A 25,166-nucleotide genomic window follows, 5' to 3' on the forward strand; every position below is an offset into this window, starting at 1 on the left:
CCTCTCTGCCTACTTGTAATCTCTGTCTGATAAATAAATAAAATCTTTTTAAAAAATTAATAAAAAGAGTACCTATCCCTCAGGGGTTTTGTGAGGATAAGAAACAATGATGCCTATAAAGCAATGCTTAGCATCGGTCTGGGCAGACACCTGCTCAACACGCAAGACCCATTACTGCCACTGCTATTACAAATGAGGAGGCAAGGGTAGCCGCAGTCCGGCCTGGGCAGCAGGGCCCATGGCAGCGCTGTGTTGGGAGGTGAAGAACGCCCATGGGGACAAAAAGCAGGTTGGCAGAAGACAGAGTGGTGATTTGAGTTAGCCATTGGGGTTCCGCCTGCCCCCCTTGCCCTCCTCTAAAGACCCTCAAATCCTGAGCCCTTCTAATCCAAAATTTTTGGTGGGGTTCTTTTCCTAAAGGTTTTTAACTTGGGGTTTGCGGATGGTCTTTACGGAGTGCCCAAACCCCTAAGACTATGTGTAAAATGCATTTTCCCCCTGAGAATGCCAAAGATTTTACCAATCTCTCAGACAGATTTATGACTCCTGCCCCTCACAAGGTGAAAACCACAGACTCAAGCCATCTCTCCAATGTGACCCCACAGCTGCCCCAACACTTGGTCCTCTGCCAAGGATGGGTTACTGGAGGTCACACAGAAAGGGGAAGCCACAGGAAGACTGAGGCAACACTGCTAAGCTTCCAGGTTTCCAGATATAGCCCCTCCCACAGCCCATATCAAGCCACATTTGGCACTATTATACTTTAGGAGCTGGTTTTCTACCCTCTATTTTTTGGTCATCATGTGCACAAAATTGGATTAATCATAATCCTTTTTATGACACATTTTAATCATTTTTATCATGTACAACATACTTTTATGCATAGCTTTTTACTAATTTAATTGACAATAACCTAATCTAACTATATGTTTCCTCCAGCTCCATCCTATCCCTCTACCTGTGGGAACCATTATCCTGAATCCCACAGGGAGAACCCTTCTGTCCTTTTTACAGTTTTATGGCGTATGTGTTCATTAAAAATGTTTTTAAATTCTTTTTTTTTTTTTTTAAAGATTTTATTTATTTGACAGAGAGAGATCACAAGTAGGCAGAGAGGCAGGCGGAGAGAGAGGAGGAAGCAGGCTTCCTGCTGAGCAGAGAGCCCGATGTGGGGCTCGATCCCAGGACCCTGGGATCATGACCTGAGCCGAAGGCAGAGGCTTTAACCCACTGAGCCACCCAGGCGCCCCAAAAATGTTTTTAAATTCTTAGTTGCGTTTAACTCTAAAACATGAGATAGGTACAAATTAAAACCACAATGAGATACTCAGAGACATCCACTGGAATATAGTTTTAAAAACTTACAATACCAAGTATTAGCAAGGATGTGGAACAAAGCATTCTTTTGTTTGAATCACCATGATCTGTGTAAGGAATCTTGGCTTTGAGAGAGTTCAAATTCTAGTTTCTGGCTACTCTGGCCATGAAATCAAGCCAGACACAGGTAACCACTTAGGCCACTCATAGACCATTAGTAAAGTAGTAGGTTTACTTATTCACCATAAGTAAACAAGTAAAGAAAGTGACTTTGGGAGCCATCAGGGGAGCTTCAGACTTTAAATGGCACATTAGGACTTCTAGAATAGGTTAAATTATAGTGACAGGAAGCAGTGATTTCCTGGGACCAAGGATGGGGGAAGGGGATTGACTTCAAAGGAACATAAGGAAGTTTTTTTTTTTTAAGACTTTATTTATTTATTTGACACAGAGAGAGACACAGCAGAGAGAGGGAACACAGCAGAGGGAGTGGGAGAGGGAGAAGCAGGGTCCCCGAGGAACAGGGAGCCCAACGCAGGACTTGATCCCAGGACTCCGGGATCATGACCTGAGCTGAAGGCGGACACTTAACTAAGCTACCCAGGCGTCCCAGGGAAGTTTTTTAGAAGACAGAATTATTTTCTATATTTTGATAGTGATGGTGATTATATTATTTTCAGATTTTATTTATTTATTTATTTATTTGACAGGCAGAGAGAGAGAGAGGGGGAAGCAGGCTCCCTGTTGAGCAGAGATCCCCATGAGGGGCTCTATCCCAGGACCCTGGGATCACGACCTGAGCCAAAGGCAGTGGCTTTAACCCACTGAGCCACCCAGGTGCCCTGGTGATTATATTATAATTGTCAAAATTCATTAAACAGCACATTTAAAATTGATTAATTATATTGTATGTAAATAATAACAAATTTTTATAAGTTTTTCCTTTTTTTTTAGGGGCATCATGCTACATTTAATCTTTTGGGACTGAACTTTTTTTCATTTAATATTATAAAGATTTATCCATATTGTTATGTGTCACTGGGGTTCATCTGACAGCCATATACTCTTCCATTGTGTGAATATTCCAGTTAATTTGTCCACTCTGCTGCTCATGGACATTTGCGTTTCCTTTTGGGATTGCTATGAACATTCTTGTACAAATCTTCTGATGTCCTTCTGGATTTATCCCTAGTACTGGAGTAACTGGGCTGTAGGGTAAGTAAATACTCAATTATAGGAGATAATCAACTATTTTCCAAAGTAGTTCTTTGCTTTTCCAACCTGAGTCAGTCTGTCCCCAGATGGACTAGGACCCCAGGGGCAGGAGACCCAATCTCTTCTTGAAATAGCACTGCTCAGCATTCTGTCAGCACCAGGCTGGATACCCGGGAGGCCAAGGGCAGAAACCCAGGGACCTGACGCCTCCCAGCCTCAGCCAGTACTGAGAGTAAACAGCGGGCAGGGGCCACATACCACACATGGAGGCTAATTACAGTCCTACTCCCTGGAGCTCCATCTTCCTAGTTTCACTCGACTTTGAGTCAGAAAGATCTTTTAGGGCCCTCAGTGACAATGCAAATCCCAAGAGGAGAGAAGGCTTAACCTTATTCAAAATCCTTCTCAGCTGACACCTCTAATACCAAAACAAGGATTAGCAGGAAAGGCATAAAGAACAAAATGAGTGACAGAAAGAGGAAGAGGAGGGATAAAGAAAGTGGGAAGCACCAAGAACATGAGTATTCTAAAATTATGCTTCCTTTTCTGTACAAAAACCAGTTTTTCAGAAAAAAAAATTTTAATTAAAAAAAGCAATATTTTGCAAGTGATCATAGGCAATTTTTAATACCCCTGCCATTGAGGGATTACCTTCCTTATGCTGGGTTACAAAGACAATATAGTTAGCATGCAGTCAGCAATGATGTAATATTGCCCCAAACCTTCACATCCGTGGGGAGGGGCGGCCCTGTGCTGCTGGGGAACAGCTCTGAGGGATTTGGGGCTGGGCCAAACCACTGGAACCAGAGCTCAGCGACAGACCAGGAATATAAAAAAAAAAGCATAATATAACAGAAAAAGATATCAGGAGATGCCTGCCTATGTGCTCAGAAAGTAAGAGGAGGAGAGTTCCCGTGAAGGAGGAAGAGGAGTCTCAAGGCCCACAGTCCCATCTACCGCTCCACCTCCAACAGCTCCCTGGCTACCTGTCAGACGGAAGCTCCAGGAACGCTTGCTACATGAATGAACAGGGCAGAAACACACAGCAGAGGATCACAGTCCTGGGGCGGCGGCAGCTTCCCCAGCCACACGGGGCAGCAGAGCTGTGGACCACAGGAGGAATGGGCAGCTCGGGAGAGCTTTCTTGGTGCATGTAAGCAGATTATCACGATTGGCTTACCATTGAGAGTTGTTAGTTCCTTAAATTAGATCATGGGCCGGCTGAACTACGGAACTACAGAGGTTTGTTTGGGCCCATCAGTTGCTGAAGACTGATCACACACAGAAGTCACTTCCAGTGTGAGAGGTGCTCTGTAACCAGAGGTCTGCCACCAGGCTGAGTTCCTGGGCGTTGGGCCCTAAGAGCCGGTGCTCAGTAACAGGAGCTGGTACAAACGGCACTAAGAGTACTCGCACTGACAGGAGGCCCCAACTACAGCCTCAGCTCAATGGAGCTTCAACAGTTTTATTGGCTAAATGCTTCTTCCCAAGCCTACAGCTGAAAGTGTAGGCCTGCTCACTGCCTCCTCCTTCTAAGTTCTTAATGGGGCAGGAACTTTAAGCACAGGCTTAGAAATGGGGGGAGGTATAATAAGGGAGTTAAAAACCTGCTCATGCTCCACAATTGGACAGCAGGACAGAAAAACTCCTACTTTCTAACGCTGAAAACTGTCTATAGAAAGACTTGAACAGGATGGAGACAGGACCCAGAGTGCATCTTTGCCACTGGTCTCAGTTTCTGGTGCCTCCATGGGAGTATACCCTTTACCTTCCTACACCGGGACTTGGGGAACAGGGTGATGCTACGTCAGTCTACACATTTTGCAAAAGTACATGGGCCCAAAATTGGCCAAGAGGTTTGGGATTACCAGCTCCCCAACCTGGCAGGATGGGAAGAAAGAAAATGTGTCCATGAAAAGCTTTCGGAAGTGACTCAGATCTTCCACCTGAACCTTGATGCTGTACTGATTGGCCAGGAACTCGACGGTGCCTTGCACTACATACTCGTTCTGTAAGTGTGAGAGCGAGCAGGTAGAATAGACAACATGGCCTCCTGGCTTGGTGGCAAGCAGTCCAGCCCTGAAACCGGAAACAGAGAAAAGCAGTGACTACTGAGCTTCCCAGAAGCAGAAGGACAACAGGGGGAGCTGGAAGCGTGGATAGCGGAGTCTACTGTGGGATGGGCAGCTGTGTTAGCTTCTCAAGTCCCTTCCACAGAGATACCACTGGAAGAGTCTTTCTCAAAGCAGAGAGCAACCCAGCCTTACTCCATGGGCTCTCCTCTGGAAGCAATCCCCTGGACTCTGATTCTGGTTATGGTCCAAATTCCTTTTTTTTTTTTTTTTTTTTGAGATTTATTTATTTATTTGTCAGAGTGAGTGAGTGAGCACACAAGCAGGGGGAGTGGCAGGCAGAGGGAGAAGTAGGCTTCCCGTCAAGGCAGCAACCTGATGTGGCACTCGATCTCAGGACCCTGGGATCATGCCCTGAGCCAAAGGCAGATGCCCAACCGACTAAGCCTCCCAGGTGTCCCTATGGTCCAAACTCTGATGCTAGCTATGCACTGAGCCCTTACCAACCCTACAGACCCTTGACGTTAGTCACTTTCTCAAGCTTTCAAGCATGTGCTACTCCCTGGGAATGGGACTAGCATGGAGGTAAGGTAACGTAGTGAATTTGTGCAACCCACCACATGTGTGCCCTACCGCATAGGCTTTTCATGCTCCAAAGGACCCTCCTATCATGTCTGTCTCTTCCAGGTATTCTTCAGTCAGAAGGCCCTTCTGTGGGCGATGGTTGTGGCAAGAACTTCCAATCACCCAGGAGACCAGCCCCCCGGAGCACTGTGGCACAAAGTCCCGAGTTTCTGTAAATCTGTTACTCACGCTAGCAGCTGCAACTGAAGCATAGGCAACATCTGCCGCTCCTTCTTCCTCGACCGCTGAAAGATATTGTTCTCCTCCTCATGAAGGGAGTGGCGGTCTGTGGTACAGGGCACATCCACCAGCACCTGCCCAGCAGTGGTAAAGGGTACAGTATTAGAGCTCCTTACAGGCTCCCTCCCCTAGGCCCTAGCCCTGAGAGGCTTCCCACAGTGCTCCCTCTGCCCATCCTTCTGTTGCAGAGTAACCGACAAAGCTTCTCATTTTCACCTGGTAGACAGCTGTGAAATAATGAGTGGGAAAACAGTATATTTAGGTCTACTCATGGCTGGTCAAAAAGCAAAGCCAATACCCAAATAACTATAATTAAATAACTGATATTGACCTAGAAAGACATCTTCCTTTTCTTTTCCAAGATTTTATTTTTAAGTAACCACTACCCCCAACATGGGGCTCGAACCTACAACACTGAGATCAAGAATCCTGTGTTCCAGGGCGCCTGGGTGGCTCAGTCATTAAGCACCTGCCTTTGGCTCATGTCATGATCCCAGGGTCCTGGGATCAAGCCCCACATCAGGCTCCCTGCTCAGGGGGAAGCCTGCTTCTCCCTCTCCCACTCCCCCTGCTTGTGTTCCCTCTCTCACTCTCTCTCTGTCAAATAAATAAAAATAAATTTTAAAAATGCTGTGTTCTATCAACTGAGTCAGCCAGGTGCTCCTAGAAAGAAGTCTTTCATGCTTTAGGCCTCTGTCCTTAGCTATTTGAATGAAACATCCTATTTACAGGTGATAGAATGCCCAGAAGGTAGCTGATAGATTGAATAACAGGGTCAGGATTCAAAATTTTTTGCTGAAACATCATATCCAATATGGAAAAGCTTTAAAGTAATAAATATAAAATCATTCATGCATTCATTATGAACTTATACTCTGTGCTAGGCACAAGAGACAAAAACAAAAATTAAGACAAAAGAAAAAGTCCTATATTCACATTTCCAAAAAAATCAGCTATGGCAGACATCTGTGCATTTTAGTTAAGCAGAAACACAGGCAAGAAGCAGGCCTCAGGGTTGCTGGGGGGTTGGGGAGGAGGGATAGGGTGGCTGGGTTATGGACATTGGGGAAGGTATGTGCTATGGTGAGTGCTGTGAAATGTGTAAGCCTGATGATTCACAGACCCGTACCCCTGGGGCAAGTAATACATTATATGTTAATTTAAAAAAAAAAAGAAGCAGGACTCTTAAGCCTAGCCAAGATTCTATAAGCCTTGGTCTTTCAATTTCTTAGAGTGGTTGAACCAGAATGGTGAGAACTGGACAGATTAGATCAATGAGTCAGATGATAACAGAGAGACAATAGCTATATATTTTTTATATTTTTAGAAGTATATGTTTTAATAAATACCTTTAGAATATGCCAATTAAAAGAAAATGCAAATAACTTTAAAACAGGAAATGACTTTCAACATCATTCATAATAAGAGAATGTAAATTAGATGCTTAAGAGTTTGGCAAAACCCAAAACATCTAATAACACGAGTGGTGGCAGGATTTGAGAATGCAGTACTCTTCCGCATTACCAGTAGAAATGAAGCCGATGTAACCTCCACAGAAAGTGATTTAGTACCCTCTGTCCAATCTTAGATGCATATAAACTTATCTAGCAATGATACTTCAAAAGCATAAAACTGAAAAGGATTGAACCCCAGGGTACATTATTAAATGAAAAAACTACAAAGACCAAACAGTGAGAATAATACACCACCACTCCTTTTTTCGAAAATACACACACATTGGGGCACCTGAGTGGCTCAGTCAGTTGGGCATCCGACTTTTGATTTTGGCTCAGGCCATGATCTCAAGGTCGTGAGATTGAGCCCTGCATCAGGTTCCGGGCTGAGTGTGAAATCTGCTTAAGATTCTCTCTCTCCCTCTGCCCCTTGCCCTGCTCACATGCACACATGCATACACTGTCTAAAAAAAAAAAAAAAAAAAAAAAAAGAACCACATACATTTGTATATCCACAAAGGATACATTTTTTTTTTACTATTTTATTTTATTTACTTATTTGTCAGAGACAGAGGGAGAGAGAGGGAGTGAGCACAGGCAGACAGAGTGGCAGGCAGAGGCAGAGGGAGAAGCAGGCTCCCTGCTGAGCAAGGAGCCCGATGTGGGACTCGATTCCCAGGATGCTGGGATCATGACCCGAGCCGAAGGCAGCCGCTTAACCAACTGAGCCACCCAGGAGTCCCACACAAAGGATACATCTTAAAGGATACAGAAGAAAATATAAACAATGGTCATCTGTGGGAAGAGGAAGGAGATGGCCCTGAGACAGGAGTAAAAGTGAAGGATACCTCTCACTAAATACCCTTTTGTACCTTCTGAATTTTGCACCATGTGCTATATTAATATTCAAAAATAAATTAGCTTATTCATACTCATTTAAATCAGAGTTTCTGAGCAACCAAGTGAGTTGACAGTCTACTAACTCTTTTCCCACTCAGTCAGGTTCAACCTCTTTCCTGCTAATTATCTCTAATGAAGATATTACCAACAACTGTGCAGACAGCTGTGCTCTCCCAATCACCCATGGAGAGCTGGCCAGGTCCAGAAATGGCTCTCCATCCTCAAATATGGAGGGCTGGGCCCTACCTGCTGAGGGTCTGGAGCTGGAATGGGAAGGCCAGATTTGGCTAGGTGGATGTCTCAGGTCAGGAATCACTCACCCGGTCATAGGTGTCCCCCTCCAGTTCTCCCCACTTCCTGCCATCCCATGAGGTGACTCGAACTCGATTTCTATCCCTGATATCTTGAGGCACATAGCTGTGAAGGATCCTCTGAAGTCTGCCTGTTCGAGAAGTGGACAGATCATTGGCAGCGAGATTGCCTGTGGGAATATAAATTTTAGCATTGTTTTTTCTAATTCTGGAAAAAAATGTCACTGGAACCTTGATAGGGATTGCACTGAATCTTTAAGTGGTTGTGGGGAGTAGGGATAGTTTATAGCTGTGAGAATAAAGAAACTCCAAGGCCATGCCCCAACAAAACATCCTACCAGCAATGGTGCTAATGGAGAGTCAGACCAATTCTTGGGCATAGCCAATCAATGCAGACCCCAGGGGCAGAGGCAAGTGGAGTAGAAATGTTTATTATGTATATGGCACAGTACTAGACACTCTCGAGTAGGAGCTGTGAAGGCAATCACAAACCCAGGCCAGAAAGGATATATAAATAAATAAATAAAGCAGACCAAGTATGAATATTTCTAAATAAGTATGCCCTCTCCTGCTTTTCTGAAATGTGTCTCTCTCTTCATCTTTGGCAGATACTACACATTTACCAAAATTTATTTTCCTCATTCCTTAGTAATATAACTCCCAATTTTATCTGAGGGAAAGGGGAGCAATGTGCCCTATTCCTCAGCCTCCATCTATAACTAAGTTAGGACTAAGTTTCAGTCAATGAGTTGTAAGCATAATTATGGTGTGGGACTTATGGGAAGATGTTTAAAAGAAGCTAACACTATTTGGTGTGCCCCTTTTACCACATCTTTTCTTCTTGCCTTGAATCTGAATGTGATAACTGGAGTTCTAGCAGCCATCCTGGACTATGAGGCAATCCTGAGAAGGGAAGCCAGAAATAAAATAGGCTGCAAAAAGAAAGAGGGAGCCCAAGTCCCTGATGATTGTGGAGACTCCATACCAGCTCTCTATGTCTATGTCCCAGCTCTCTTATATAAGAGAGAAAAACTTTTCTTCTTTAAAGTTTTTTTTTTTTTTTTAATTTATTTATTTGTTAGAGAGAGCGAGTGAGCACAGGCAGACGGAGTGGTAGGCAGAGGCAGAGGGAGAAGCAGGCTCCCCGCCGAGCAAGGAGCCCGATGTGGGACTCGATCCCAGGACGCTGAGATCATGACCTGAGCCGAAGGCAGCTGCTTAACCAACTGAGCCACCCAGGCGTCCCAAACTTTTCTTCTTTAAACCAGTCATTTTCTATTGTATATGACCAAACCTAATCCTAACTGATTCACCATCTATCTTTCACTTTCCCTTTTGTGACAAACACAAAGTTCAAGAAATAGTTCAATTTGCTCTTGGCTCTCCTGTAAGAAAAAACATTACCGCAAGCTTGATGATAAATGGTGATTGATACCTGGCCTCAGAGTCAAGAAGTGAAAGGGAAAGTCAGAAACAATGGTGAAAAACTAGAGTGCATACCTTATACCTCATGGGAGCGATCACTACCATGAACAAGCTTCATGTTCCCACAAAGACATAGAGTCTCAATTTTTGAGGGCACTTAAAGTAGTAAAAATTGGATTCTCTGCTCAGGAGGAATTTGCAGAAGGACATGAACGGAGAACAGAAAGCTGGGTTCCAGTTCTGGCTCTATCTCCAACTCGGATAAAAGTTAAATTATTTACTCTCCTCAGGATTCAACTTCCCCTTTCCTAAAATAGGAGGGCTAAACTAGAGAAACTCGAAGTTTCTTTCTTCCACTGGGATGAAGGACTCCCTTGGATAAGGAGTTGAAGTGGGAGCAAGGTGCTGGTAATTTAGTACACCTTAGAAGAGCAACTCTCAATGACTTCTTCTCAGCCCTTCTCCTTCCTCTTAGTGCAAGTTCCTCCTCTTCCAAGTAACCCCACCTTACTCATCCCTTTTCTCACGGATTCCCACAGCACTCAGTCAGATCAGCACAGCCTGGCACAGAGGCTGGAACCTCCTGCACTGGACTCATTAAACTGTATCAACACTTTTTCTCCTCTCCCTCTGCACTTCCAGAAGGTAAGATCAAATATGGTACCTTGCAATCACCCACAGGGCTGACCATGAGGCTGGAAGCCAACCCAAACTGTACAAGTTGGCTGACAAGAACTGGAAGAGAAGGGGTCAGCACCCCAAAAAAAGCTAGGGCATAAGGCAAGAGGAGCCTGGCTGACCTCCAGCATGAGTGGAAAAACAACAGCCCCCGTCTGGATATTTCTCAGGTCTCCATGGAAAAAACACTGTCTTTTTAAAGATGGGATGTCAGGGCGCCGGGTGGCTGAGTGGGTTAAGCCTCTGCCTTCAGCTCAGGCCGTGATCTCAGGGTCCTGGGACTGAGCCCCACACCGGGCTCTCTGCTCAATGGGGAGCCTGCTTCCCCCTCTCTCTCTGCCAGCCTCTCTGCCTACTTGTGATCTCTGTCTGTCAAGTAAATAAATAAATAAATCTTTTTTAAATAAATAAATAAATAAAGGTGGGATGTCAGCCAGTAGATAGCTGAAATGAACACTTCCAGTGCACATGGCCCAGGCCAGGGGCTGCAGTATGAGATGAATAAGACTTGGGCCTGTCACTAAGGAGTTCATTCTTGAAGAGGGAGAAGATGCATACCAGGTAAAGCTCTGATGCAAGGCTAACAGTGCTAACAGTTGCAAGGGTGACACCCACCGCATGGTAGCATAAGGAGACAGGCATCACTTTGCAGAGGTCAGGAGGGAAGACTTCCAGGAGGTGGCACACTTGAGTTGAGGCTTGAAAGCTCAAAGGCTACAGGCAGGCTAGCTGGGATAGGGTGGAGGGTATTCTAGACAGAAAATGGAACATGAACAAAAGATGGAGGCTGAGGGGCGCCTGAGTGGCTCAGTGGGTTGAGCCTCTGCCTTTGGCTCAGGTCATGATCTCAGGGTCCTGGGATCGAGCCCCGCATCGGGCTCTCTGCTCAGCAGGGGGCCTGCTCCTCTCTCTCTCTCTCTCTCTCTCTCTCTGCCTGCCTCTCTGTCTACTTGTGATCTCTCTTTATCAAATAAATAAATAAATAATCTTTAAAAAAAAAAAAAAAAGATGGAGGCTGATTCAAATAACACCGAGTAGCAGAATGTGGCTGGAGCACACAAAGTCTGGGGAAGCATTCTTCTAAAGCTATAAAGGGAGGCTGAAGCCAGATCTTACTGCTTTCGTTGACAGATGAAGGAAATGAACTTAATCTCAGAGACGAAAGTAAACAGATACAGAGGAATGAAGGTGTCATGTGTAGATTGATCAGGGCCCTGCTTGAATCTGCCTTTAGAGACCTTGCTCGGCTCAGCAACCTTCCTTGGCCAACTGACAGAGGAAGAGAGGAGAAAACTGCAAACAAAAATACACCACCTTAGCAAGCAAGCACTATACCCTCTTTGACCCTGGGACCATAGAGCCCAGCCTATTCGGGAGGTCCCTGGCTGGGTGAGGTAAGGATCCCTCCTACCCCAAGGCACCAGCCCTCTGACTTACGGCAACAGCCAGTCTGAAGCAACGCTAGTGTCTTTCCCCCGGGCGCCGCACATAGGTCAAGCACGGTGTCGCCGGGCTGCAGGCCAAGGGCCAGGACAGGCAGCAAGGAAGCAGCATCCATCAGGTAGTAGTCCATGACACCCAGGCTGCCAAGCCTAGAAGAGAGGAGACCACCTGAGAATCTAATACCAAGTCAGGAGACCCAGTGGAAGTCAAGGCCACCAAGTCCATGCCCTTAGGGGCTACTGAGTTCTACTACGCAAAAACTCATTTCTCAGACCCACTCCCTCACTCATTCATCCCCACTGCAGCCAGAGGGACCCACTGAAAACACAGATCGAGGGGTGTCTGGCTGGCTCAGTCAGTAGAGCACGCAACTCTTGATCTCAGGGTTGTGAAGTTTTTTGTTGTTTTAAGGATTTTATTTATTTATTAGAGAGAAACAGAGAGAGTGCATGTGTTAGGGTGTGGGGGGAGAAGCAGGGTGGGAGGGAGAGGGACAAGCTGACTGGTGCTGAGTGTGGAGCCAGATGTGGGACCCAATGCCAGGACCCCAAGAAGCCAAGAGCTAGGGGCCCAACCAACTGAGCAACCGAGGTGCTTCCGGGGTTGTCGGTTTGAGCCCCACACTGGGTGCAGAGATCACTTAAAAATAAAATCTTAAAAAAACCCGCAAAGAACAAAAACCAACCCACGGATCAATTCACTCCAATCCAGCCAAGCTAGCCATCTTGCCCTGCCTTAATTAAGCCAGGCACACTCCAGTCTAAGGCTTTTATAGCTGCTCTACTTTCTGCCTGCAAAACTCTACCCAAACAGTCCTGATTTGATTCCTCATTTTTTTTCAGTCTCTCCTCAAAGTTCTCTCCACAAAAGTTATCTCATCAGAGAGGCACTGACATTCCCTGACTATTCTATCTAAAAATAGCACCTCTTACTCCCATCACCTCCTATCTCTCTATGTGACAGGACTTTTCTTTGAAGCACTTGTTGTTCACTTTACATGTGCAGATGTGTGTGTGTGCACACTCTCCTCCCTCTCCCTCTTTAGAATGAAGGCAGAGACTTTGTTCACTGAATAACCCCAGCACATGAAACGCCACCTGGCATAGAGGAGGAACTCAGTCTTATTGGATCACATATTAAGACACAAAATGCTTTGTGGGTTTAGAGAAGAAGGCCATCAGTTGTGCCTCTCACAGCTACCTGAGTCAGGCCTGATGAAGAAATAGGCCCTCATTAGGTAAAGGAAGGGAAGGAAGGGAAGAAGGGAGGAAGGGAGGAAGAAACAAGAGCATTCCAAGAGCAGAAAAAAGAACAAGCAAAGCCATGGAAGGAGGCAAACTCAAAGCTCCTTTCAAAAACAATGAGAAATCTGGTGTACTAGAAATACAAGGTAAAAGAGATTGAAGTTGAAAAACAGAGGCCAGGTTATAAAAAGCCCTAAACCGGGGCGCTCGGGTGGCTCAGTGGGTTAGGCCTCTGCCTTCGGCTCGGGTTGTGATCCCAGGGTCCTGGGGTCGTAGCCCCACATCGGGCTCTCTGCTCAGCGGGGAGCCTGCTTCCCTCTCTCTCTGCCTGTCTCTCCGCCTCCTTGTGATCTCTGTCAAGTAAATAAATAAAATCTTTAAAAAAAAAAAAAAAGCCCTAAACCCTATTTTAAGGAGTCTGGACTGTAACGGGCAGGCAGTTACCAAAGTCTGTAAAGAAAGGGACATGATCATCTAAATAGAGTTTTAGAAAGCTAGGCAGGCTAGAAAGAACAAATTAGAAATAGACACCAGTGAGAAGGCTGTGATAAGAGTCCAAGGCATGAAGACAAGCAGGAACCATATGAGTAGAGACAGAGGGACAACAGATAGTAACCTAATGGTCACAGGACTCCTCACTCCCAGGCCGGTTGTCATAAGCCACTCTACTGCCTGAGACACAGCTCAGCCACTGGAGACAGATTCAAGAAGACAGAAACCTGCCCTGACAGGAAGGCTCTGGGAGAAAAATGCGACAAGACAAGAGACATAGCACCACTGAGGCTCCACTATAAGAGCTACAGTCCCCAGGCTTGAGGTTGTGACACCTTCACAAGTAAGCTCAGACTATGGTGGGATATTTTCAAAGTCAAATCACACTTGGATTGTCCCTGAAACTGTGTGCCTCATGCCTCATGGAGGAGAATGATAAGTAATCTTAGAAAAGCACCAAATTCCTGTCACACTAGCACAGATCTAAGAAACCCATTCTTTTCAGTTCCTTCCTTTTGGAAGTATCACTCAACTTTTTTTTGGTTCAGAGACAATTTTGAAATCTGCTGAAAGCTAAAGTCCCTCTTTCCAAAAAAAAGGGGGGGGCACAACACTTTTTCAGAAAAATTCAGGAAATTCCTGGACTCCCTAAATACATCTTTGACCTCCTGAGAGATTAGAATTCCCTTGATTTGTACAGAACCTATCAAGACAAGAAGGAAACCCAAAACCCTCTGAGTAGAAGCCAAGGGCCTCAGGCAACTTGGTAAACCACAGGTGCTGTGTCCACGGTTCTGCCTAAAACTGATGTCTCCCAACTGATCTCCAGTCCTGCCCCAATCTACCTCCCTCCCACCCCAATTTACTAACATGATCTTCCTGAAGCATAACTTTGATGAGAAGAATACCGGCAACAAGAGGTACTGTTTATGAGTGCTACACTGTAGGTGCTGTACTAGTGTCTCAGATCCATCACTTAATTCAGTCCTCACTAGGACCCTGTGAGGCAGAAGAACACAGATCCCAGAGCCAGACCGTCTGGATCTCAAATCCAGCCCAGCTGCTCAACAACTGTGTGCCTTCAGCAAATTATTCAACATCTCTGTGCAGCAATGTCCTCATCTGTAATAAGAGTGCCTACCAGGGGCGCCTGGGTGGCTCAGTGGGTTAAAGCCTCTACCTTCGGGGGCGCCTCGGTGGCTCAGTGGGTTAAAGCCTCTGCCTTCAGCTCAGGTCATGATCCCAGGGTCCTGGGATCGAGCCCCGCATGGGGCTCTCAGCTCAGCAGGGAGCCTGCTTCCCTTCCTCTCTCTCTGCCTGCCTTTCTGCCTACTTGTGATCTCTGCCAAATAAATAAATAAAATCTTTAAAAAAAAAAAAAAAGCCTCTACCTTCAACTCAGATCATAATCCCAGGATCCTGGGATTGAGCCCCACATCAGGCTCTCTGCTTAGCCGGGAGCCTGCATCTTCCTCTCTCTCTGCCTACTCATGATCTCTGTCTGTCAAATAAATAAAATCTTAAAAAAAAAAAAAAGGGGGGTGCCTACCAGATAGGATTATTGTGAGGATTAAAGGAATTAATAGAAGTTAAGTGCTTAGAACAGTAGCCGAAATATGAGCTAGAGTATTGGTGCCATTATTTTCCCGATGAGTTTCCAGTAAGGAAACCAAAAGTCAGTTTCCAAAGCTACATGTCTAATAAGTGATGAAGGCAAATTCCAAATCTAGGTTTTCTTGACTCCAAAGCCTATGCTTATAACCACTGTACATTATTGTCTTTCCCCTACTCAGAAACCCTTTCCAGTGGTTCTCTAGAACAGATCTTGGCAATTTACCACAACAGGCCATCCAGCCCTGGAAAGTCCAACCATTTAGAAGCAACCCTGGGCCATCAAAATCCCCTTCTTCCAGGCATGTGCACCCCAAAGTTTATAGCAGGAATATCCACAACAGCCAAACAATGGAAAGAGCCTAGATGTTCATCAACAGATGAATGGATACAGAAGATATGGTAGATATATACAATGGAATATTATGCAGCCATCAAAAAACTTGAAATCTTGTCATTTGCAATGACATGAATGGAACTAGAGGGTACTACGCTAAGCGAAATAAATCAATCAGAGAAAGACAATCATCACATGATCTCACTGATTTGTGGAATTTGAGAAAAGAAGCAGGGGATCATGGGGGAAGAGAGGAAAAAATGCAACGGGAAGAAACCAGAGAGGGAGACAGACCACAAGAGACTCTTAATTGCAGGAAACAAACTGAGGGTTGCTGGAGTGGAGGAGGGTGGGAGGGATGGGGTGGCTGGGTGATGGATACTGGGGAGGGTATGTGCTATGGTGAGCACTGTGAATTGTGTAAGACTGATGAATTACAGACCTGTACCCCTGAGATAAATAATTCATTATATGTTAATAATAATAAAAAAAAAATTCCCCTTCTCCCAACCTGTAGATTCCCACACATAGCCCCCCTGCTACATACTCTTCTACCCTAACCTCCTAGTTTTCCTAAGCATGCAGCCTTCCCTCAAGCCAGTAGCTAGAACCATTGCAAAAGCTTCCTAATTTATATCCCCATTTCATCTGTCATACATGGACTTGCCCCTCTCCAATCAGTTTTCCACACAGCAGCCAGAATTTTAAAAATCCAAATCTGAGCATGTCATTCCCCACCTTAAAACTTTACACGGCTCCTTCTTTCTTTTAGAGAAAAAGTCCAAAATACCAAATGGCCTAGAAGACCTACAAAGCCTGGCTTTTGCCAGCTTCTATAGCCTCCCATCCCCATCCCCATGCCACCAGCTTTAATTCCTACTCATTCTCAGGTCTTAGCTTAAATTTCATTTCCTCAGAAAAGACTGGGTTAGAGCTCCTAATTATAAAACTTCATAGCATCTTGTACTTCTTCTTTGGAGCACTTATCACAATTATAAATAATTTCTTAATTGTTGTCTTCCTCACTAGGAAGGCAAACTGCTCCATGAGAGCTTCAGCTGAGCACTGGATAAGAAGACCAGAAGTCCCCTCACCACCAACCCCTCTGGAACTAACTTTTGTGTCCCTAGGTAAGTCTCACTCGTTGTCTTATATCAGGAGGTTACTTGTCCTCACCTGGATGGGTGGCTATGAGGGCAAAATGAGAAGGCAGTTGTAAAAAAATACACATTTTAACTGCAGAGGGTACAGTAAGTGCGCAAGTTAGAGATGGCTGTCTTCCATAGGGTGCAGCAGAGTAGGTTCTGCGGTCAAACTGCCTAGGTCTAAGCACGAGCTGTACCAACCTGCTATCTCAGGGACCTAAAGCAAGCAAGTGCCTTAACTTCTCTGCACCTGTCTCCTCAAATGGAAAAGAGAAATGATATTACCTACCTCAGAAGGCTGCTGGCAGAACAAAAGGAGATAACGCACATACAACACTTAGAGAAACACCTAGCGTGTATAAGCACTCAATAAATATCAGCAATATTATGATCCTTATGAAACAGGACAAGAGCTGGGTCTCTTTCTGTCAACTTCCAGCACACTCAGGACAGCCCCAGATCCTACCTGGCGGGAGGGAACCGACTGACATCCCCTCTGGCAAAAGTGAAGCATCGAAGGTTCGGGCTGTAGGCCCCAGAGGCTGGAGTTGGAGTTTGGTCACCCTGAGGCTCCAGATCCCCGTGGGAGATGGCTTCCTTCACAAAGTCCCTGGCCCTCAGTTGCTCCAGCTCATCACTCACATGATCCCAGGCGGCAAAGTTATTGACCAGTGCACCATACTTCTGCTCTGAAAGGAGACTGACCCGGATGGATGGCCAGAGATCACCAAATTGCATGCTGTAGGTCATGTCAAAATTCTGCAGAGCCAGTTGAGTGGCAGGAAATTTGGGCTCTGTGGCAGCCTGAAAGGAAAAGAACAGGCTTATTGATCTTCCAGACTTGCCTCTCCCCTACCACCTGACCTCACCAATAGCTCAGAGCCCTGCAGCAAACAGGGATCCAGCCACTGCCCACTCCCATGTTTGCATTCTGCCTCTGCCGTCCAGAAAAGAAGTATGAAAGAGAAAAGTATTAGGGAGCAGGCCTTTCTATCTCAGACTGTGAGAAAGCAAGCTGCAGCTCTCACAACGGCATATGCGGGTGGGTCACCAAAAAGGGGGGAATCCTTGAGGCCTGGGAGTAAGAACTTAAGAGAATGGGAGCTCCGGATAGGACTCTTGAGGAGAGCCTACAGAAGGCTAGAAGAAACTATGAAAGCCCTGGCGGAAGCCTCAGCCTTAAAAACAAAAGATGCTTTCTCTCTGAACAGCCGTTTCCATCCTCTAAAGCACTTTCTTGTCTCCTAGCTTATGTGAGCACCAAAAAAGGCAGACAGCTCAGTGGCATACAAAAGATATCAACGTTCCACATTTGATGGAGAGAGAAAGGTAACTTACCTAAGGTCATGCGGTGACTAACTCCAGGGTTGAGGGTCATTTGGAGAGAGTTCCTAGAGCCTAGGAAGGTGGGACAAGGAGAACTCCTAGAAACCTTGTGGTGTAAACCAAAATGGGGACTTCTAGGGGGGAGCAGAGAGAGACGGGATTTGGGCTTGCAGAGCATAAACACAGATTAAAAGGAAAACGAAGATGTCGTCTGAGGGGTCCTCAGTTCTGTCCACGTTGCCACAGCCGGGACCCTCACTTGGGCTATTACTAGTCCTATTGGGCTAGTCCTATTACTGTCTGTTCATTTCACTCTGGCCCGCATTTTGGTTTGGGCAGAAATCTTCCTCTGGCCCTCATTTCTTGTTACGCCGGGGACTCTTGTTCCGACCATGACTTTTGGCAGGGCGAGGACTCTTGCTCCGGCTCCTGCTCTGGTGGGGACTTTTGCTGCGGCCCCGCCTTTTGCCGTGGCGGGGACTCTTATTTCCACTCTGACTTTTGTCATGGAGGGTACTCTTGCCCATGCCATGACCTTTGCTCCGTTGAGAACTCTCACTCTGGCCCTGATTTCCACTACATTGAAGACCCTCGCTCTTATCCTGACTTGGGCTTTGGTGGGGACTACTGCTCGGGCTCCGACTTCTCTTGCTACTGGGACTCCCATTCCGGCTCTGACTTCTTTGAGGACGGAGACTCTTGCTTTGACTTCGACTTCTTCTGGGGTGGTGGGTATTCTCAGCCTGGCTCCGATTTCTGCCTTGGTGGGTATTTTTGCTCTGGTTGTCACTACTCTGGCACTCACTGATAACAATAGCTGAACTACAGCTGAGATCAGTGCTACAGCTGGAAGTCTTCGTCGAAGGCAAAGGACAACTATAGGGAACCTTGGGGGGCTCTTTGCAGCAGCCTCGAGGAGCCACAGAGTAGACATGGAGGCCACAGGGCATAGTATCACAGGCCACAGGATGGCCCCGGGCTTGGGGAGCAATGGGTAAACTTTGAGGATCAAAGGGTGTTCGCAATGGGATAAAAGAATAGATGTGGGTGGAACAGGGAGGTGGCACAGGCTGGCGATGAGGTTGGGGTGGGCCCCTGGGAGCGCTAAAGATGCCACAGGGGGGCACCATGGTCAGTTTATGACACTGAGGAGGACCAAGGAGTGGGCAAGGATCAGAGGTTGGGGGAACCACAGAATATATATGGGTACTACACGGGGGTCCTACAGGAAGTCCGCAGGAGGTGCTCTGAACGCAACTACTGGGTGGGACGGGACAAAAAGGAAGGCGAAGGGGAAGACAAGTGGGAAGAACAGGTTTAAGAGTTCTAGGGATCACAGTAGGTAAGGGAGTTCCTTGGGGAAGTTCTTTAGGGCAGGGATTTGAGCAAGTGGTAAAGGATGTCACCGTACAAGAAGGACCAGAAGGGTGGGAGGGAGGTGGAGGAGAGGCACAGGCCTTAGGGGGTCTGGGGAGGTCAAGAGTAGTGTGCTGGAGAGGGATGATCAGGGAGCGACATCTGTGGAGAGCACGTGGTTGTTTTAACTCTGCAGATTTAGGGGACTTCACTTGTGGGCCAGCTGGGGTAGGAAGAGGGGGTTCGTTATAGCTTCTGCGGGGGGGTGACTGGGGTGGAGATATAAACTGGTTGCTCAGGGGTGAAGGGAAGGAGAAGACAGAATAAGGACAATGAGAGGACAGGGAAAGAGGTGGTTCCTGGGGGCAGGGGGGACAAGAAATCGTGGTGCCTGGCTCTGCAAAGAGGCAAGAGTTCCCACCAGTCTCCCAGGTGAAAATGGACTCAAAGCAAGGCTTCACGGGAGCCTGGGACTGAGGTGAGCAAGGAGAACAAGTACTCCGAGCAGGCAGGCGGAGGGCACAACACGGGCTACCAGGGGCAGGTATGTGGGTCTCTTGAGAAATATGGGAATAGTGAAAAGAGCCCTCCTGAGGTGAGCTGGGAGAGCCAGATGTGCCTGCCTGAGAAGAAAGTGGGGAGCCACAGCAATTTTTCCCAAGGGGCAGGTCAAGCCGTCGTTTAGGTTCACAAGGGTCTGGAGGCTTAAGGAGGCTATGGCAAAAGCTGTCAGTGAGTGGGGAAGATGTTGGGGAAGGTGGAGGGTCACTACAACTTCTGCCTGAAGACCAGGGACAGAGCACAGGGGAGATCACGGGACCAGTTTCCAAAACCCTGTGAGAAAGGGGTGGGGAAACTACAGATCTAATTTCCACGGCCCGGTGAGCAAGAGGAGGTGAAATAACGAGGGCAGTTCCCAGGGGCCTATGAGTAAGAGTAGGTGAAATGATGGGGCAAGTTCCCTGGGACCCAGGAGTAATGGAAGATGAAATCATGGGGCCAGTTTCCAAAGGCCCATGAGGGAGGATAGGAGAAGTCCCGGGACTGGTTCTCAAGGGCCGATGAGCGAGAGAAGGGGAAGTCCCCGGGCTGGTTACCAGGGCTGAAGGGCATCCACCACAATAACAGAGGTAAGTCTGCTGGTCAATGCAAGGGCTTCGGGGACAGGGACGCGGTATTCTCGGGGGACTGATCCAGCTGCAATAAGGGCTCCGTGGACGAACAGGGGGTGACCCCAGAAGGCTGAACCGATCAAAACAAGGGCTCGAAGGGGGCGAACACGAGAGGATAGGCTCGCGGCAGAAAGGCCTTCCAAGGAGTGGAGAACAGGGTTCAAAAGAACATCTCCCGGGGCGCAGGGGAGGCTGTGGAGGTGGGGAGGGAGGCGGTGGGGGTGGGGAGGGAATCAGTCGGGGTAGGGAGGGGGGCGTGGCGATTAGGGAAGAAATTCCAGGCCTACAGGTGAGGCCACAGAACGGGTCTCTGGAGAAGTTGGGAGAGTCCAGGGGGAGAGGGGAGTCGCTGCACGCTTTGCCTGGGTTTGGGGAGAGGCCAGGAGCGTGGTCAGGGTGATCGCTGTAACCTTTCCTGGGCGCGAGAGGCAGCTCGAGGGTGAGGATGGGGTTGAATCCTTTCCCGGAGGGCGGTGGAGACCCAGGAAGGTAGGGGCTGTCGCTAAAACATTTTTCGAGAGGTGAAGGCGGCCGGGCCGAAAGTTCTAAGAGGAAAGGCGGAGAAGAGGTCATGGAGGGAGGGAGATAGAGGGGAACGGGGTAGGAAAGAAGGGGAGGGAGGGAGGGGAGAGGGAGGAGGGGAAGTGGAAGGGGTAGTGGGGGCCAAGGGGAAGGTAACCGAGAGCCGGGGAACAAGGGGCGGTGACATAACTGAAAGAATGAGGGCGGCGGTGATGACGTAACTTAGGGGGGCGGAGTCGGGAGGGCTCAGACATTATGCGAAAGACCACCCAAGCCTTGTGAAGAAACAAAAGGGCGGATAGAAGCGAAAACGTAACAGACGTGAAAGGGAGGAGCCTAGTGACGCCCCCTGAGGGGCGGGGAAAAGAGGGTGAAGGCGTTGCAGCGGCGCCGGAGTTGCAAACCAGTCCGAGTGGGGTGGAAGTGCGGGGCTGAGCAAGTTTCCCGGCCAAAGGGCGCTGTCGCTGTTCCCTCCTGGGCCAACGGCCGGACCTTACCCATTTCTTCTTATGTCGATGTCTTCGCGGGATGGTCGCGAAGTGTGCACGTTTCAGCACGTCCCGAGCGCTTCTCACAACCAGCGCAGCCATAGCAGCGTGCGCCGCCGAGTAATTCCGACCGGAACCGCGACGGCGGACTCGCGGGTTCCGGAGAGATGGTGGCGCCAATCGGGGCGAAAAGAGGAGGGAACTGCGGCGGTCTCTCTTCCGGGACTCAGCCCACCTTTGCAAAACAGGTGCAAACCCCGCCCCGCCAGGGATCTGTGGGTGTTGGGAAAGAGCAACCGCTGGCACAGAAAGAGATGCCTCTGCCTGGATGCTTGGAGCATTGGGAGAGACTCCGTAAAGGCCTCTAATGCAGTTAGGGAATCAGAGAGGACTAGGAGCTGGCAGTTGAGTACTGAAAGAGTTAGCCAGGCAAAAAGGGGCGGGAAGGACCTTCCAAGCAGAAGTTGCACGAAGAAAATCTGAGGTGGAAAAAAACGAGGACAGATTTGTGGGCTGAGGCGGATTTATAGAGAAGCTAACTAAGCTTGAAGTTTCAGAATCTGTCATTTGCAATGCCCCTTCCAAGGCCCTGTCCTTAATATTGTATTGTTTTTCTTAAAGAGGGCCCTCGAATTGCGTAAGCTGTAGGCGCCACAAAAGTTGACTCCACCATAAGGAGCCATTAGAAGGGAAGGATATGATCAAATAGGTGTTTTTAAAAATGATCATCTGGGAGGTTACCGGTTGGTGAATATACCGAAGGGCTGGGAGAAAGCATGGAAGCTCCGTGTCTTATCCCTATCTATACCTTGGACTGTGCATCTCTTCCATCTGACTGTCCTAAGTTATATCCTTTAATAATAAACCAGTGATCTAGTGAGAAACGGGTCTCCTGAGATCTATAAGCTCCAGCAAGTTGCTAGAGCCCAAGGAGGGGGTCGTGGGGACCTCTGATCTCTAGGTAGTGAGTCAGAAGTACAGATTTGAGCTTTCAGCCAGTGGAGCTTAAGTATTCAAAAGTAATCAGCCACTATCTCAAACTCAAGAGTCACCTTTTCAGAAGGCAGGAAATTTGAGTACATTTTTACTGGAGTTACAGGAGTGATGAAGCAAGTGTGAATTTTAAGACAACAATCTCTTCAGTGCCATAGAAAATTAGAAGTAGTGAAGAACCCTTGTAGCACTTGAGCTTTTCCAGTATTTTATGGATTGTGAAATGTCAAAGCTACATATGAATGAGGGAATTTTTAACCTTTGCTCAAACTTTATTATTCTTTTTTTTTTTTTTTTTTGAGATTTTATTTATTTGGGGGCACCTGGGTGGCTCAGTTGGTTAAGCAACTGCCTTTTTGGCTCAGGTCATGATCCTGGAGTCCTGGGATAGAATCCAGCATTGGGCTCCCTGGGGAGTCTGCTTCTCCCTCTGGCCCTCTCCCTTCTTGTGCTCTCTCTCTCTCAAATAAGTAAATAAGATCTTTTTTTAAAAAAAGATTTATTTATTTGACAGGGAGAGAAATAGCGAGAGAGGGAACATAAGCAGGAAGAGTGGGAGAGGAAGAAAGCAGGCTTCCTGCGGCCCAGGAAGGTCCTGAGCCAGACCCTGGAATCATGACCTGAGCCCAAGACAGAGGCTGAACGACTGAGCCTCCCAGGTGCCCCTCAAACTGTGTTATTCTTAATGTGAGTTGTAAAGTTCCAGTGAAAAACATACACCTTTATTTCCACATTTACAAGAGTAGTTACCAAAACCTTAAATATCACAAATAGAATCTTGTGTTTATCACTAAAAAAAGAAAAACCATCTGACAGTAGATGATTGGAGTAAATAGGATTAGGTCAGGGGGATCAAATGAGAGAAGTTCTGGATTAGTGAAGATAGAAAAGGATTGATTCCACTTACAATTCAGAGAGAATTACAGGACTTCTTGATTGACTGGCCCCATCTATTTAAACTAGTACATGCTACACCACCAGTAAACAGTTGTCCTCTTAACCTGCTTTTTTTTAAAAATTTTTTTTATTTTAATAAACATATAATGTATTTTTATCCCCAGGGGTACAGGTCTGTGAATCGCCAGGTTTACACATTTCACAGCACTCATCATCGCACATACCCTCCCCAATGTCCATTTCCCCACCACCCTCTCCCGTCCCCCCTCCCCCCAGCAACCCTCAGTCTGTTTTTTGAGATTGAGTCTTTTATGGTTTGTCTCCCTCCCAATCCCATCTTTTCATTTTTTCTTTTCCTACCTCCTCCCAACCCCCCCGCATTGCATCTCCACTTCCTCATATCAGAGAGATCATATGATAGTTGTCTTTCTCTGATTGACTTATTTCGCTAAGCATGATACCCTCTAGTTCCATCCACGTCGTCGCAAATGGCAAGATTTCATGTCTTTTGATGGCTGCATAGTATTCCATTGTGTATATATACCACATCTTCTTTATCCATTCATCTGTTGATGGACATCTAGGCTCTTTTTAACCTGCTTTTTTATTATATATATTTTTTCACACAGTCTGCTAAACTATAATTTTCAAAAGATTTGAAACATAAATCTTATACAAAGATAAAATGAACACATCCCAAAGATTTTATTCATCATAATAAACTGTTCCTCCGTTATTATCGTAAATAATGAGGGAACCAGTTAGATGGTAAGACTTGTTCAAATGAAACTTTGAGTTTCAGAGATTTAGGTTATCAGCCAAAGGAATACTGAAATGAATTTGCTAATAGTTGCAAAAACATTAATATCTTATTAAGTAATAAACTGTGGTGTTTGGGATTATTGCTTCTATGACATAGAAATCAGTTCCATCTCTACTGATGAAAATTCAATTACATTACCATGGCTAGGAATCATTTGCATTGCCATTGGTTTTCGACAAGTTTACCTTTACCCCTACAAAGTTCTGCAGTAGCCTGGTCAATATAAAATCTATAAAAGGTGTACCTTAGTTCTGTGGTGAAGGAGCCCCCAATAATTCTCTTCTGCCCATTTACAAATTCTGGACAACTTTTCTTACTGTTTTTCCCCTCACTAGGATATAAGATTTTAAAAATCAAGGATTTTGTTTATTCATTGTTGAATTATCAGCACCTAGGACTGTGTATGGCACATATTTGGGTCTCAATAAATATTGATTGAATGAATGAGTGAGTGAAAGATGAGAAGTTTATTACAGGGACCTAGCAGTTGTAAGATGGAGGGAGATATGTGCGTAGAGAAAAGCCTTTTTTATTTTATTTTATTTTTTTTAAGATTTTTGTTTATTTATTTGTTAGAGAGAGAGAGAGAGAGCGTGAGCGAGCACAGGCAGACAGAGTGGCAGGTAGAGGCAGAGGGAGAAGCAGGCTCCCTGCCGAGCAAGGAGCCGGATGTGGGACTCTATCCCAGGACACCGGGATCATGACCCGAGCCGAAGGCAGCCGCCCAACCAACTGAGCCACCCAGGCGCCCCAAGAAAAGCCTTTTTTAAAAAAAGTTCATGGCAAAAAAAAAAAAAAAATTCATGGCAGCTCTTTCTCCCCACCAGTCCTGTGGGATTATATATTATTATATTATTATAATATCACTATATTATATATTATTATAGCATGGGGATGCTATAATAAAAACACCTTTTTGCCCCGAAATAAAGATGGAAATAAAAAGAGAAAGAAAGAAAAGGAGAGGAAGAAAGAAAGGGAAAAAAGAAAAAAAGGAAAGAGGGAAGAAAAGGAAATGGAAAAAAGAACTATTCATGATATTTAAATCCAGATATGGATCCAGGGAACAGCTCGAATACAC

The 25,166-nt window shown here is 46.4% G+C and overlaps 2 protein-coding genes across 2 annotated transcripts; both read right to left on the reverse strand.

Annotated features, from left to right (window-relative positions):
- Positions 1 to 1,747: 1,747 nt before the first annotated feature.
- Positions 1,748 to 21,506, reverse strand: NSUN4 (NOP2/Sun RNA methyltransferase 4). Its single transcript, XM_080800783.1, has 6 exons — positions 21,382 to 21,506; positions 16,975 to 17,312; positions 11,674 to 11,828; positions 8,143 to 8,303; positions 5,418 to 5,542; positions 1,748 to 4,611 (listed from the first exon to the last, which is right to left on the reverse strand). Exons 1-6 carry the CDS (start codon positions 21,472 to 21,474, stop codon positions 4,335 to 4,337), a joined length of 1,149 nt encoding a protein of 382 aa, XP_080656909.1. The 5' UTR covers positions 21,475 to 21,506; the 3' UTR covers positions 1,748 to 4,334.
- Positions 18,191 to 20,935, reverse strand: LOC308340731 (sperm head and tail associated protein-like; the record flags this gene model as incomplete). Its single annotated transcript, XM_080800062.1, has 2 exons — positions 18,191 to 19,549; positions 20,288 to 20,935. 2 exons carry the CDS (start codon positions 20,933 to 20,935, stop codon positions 18,191 to 18,193), a joined length of 2,007 nt encoding a protein of 668 aa, XP_080656188.1.
- Positions 21,507 to 25,166: the final 3,660 nt, after the last annotated feature.

Source organism: Martes martes, assembly GCF_963455335.1.
Source record: "Martes martes genome assembly, chromosome: 4".
Taxonomy (NCBI): Eukaryota; Metazoa; Chordata; class Mammalia; order Carnivora; family Mustelidae; genus Martes; species Martes martes.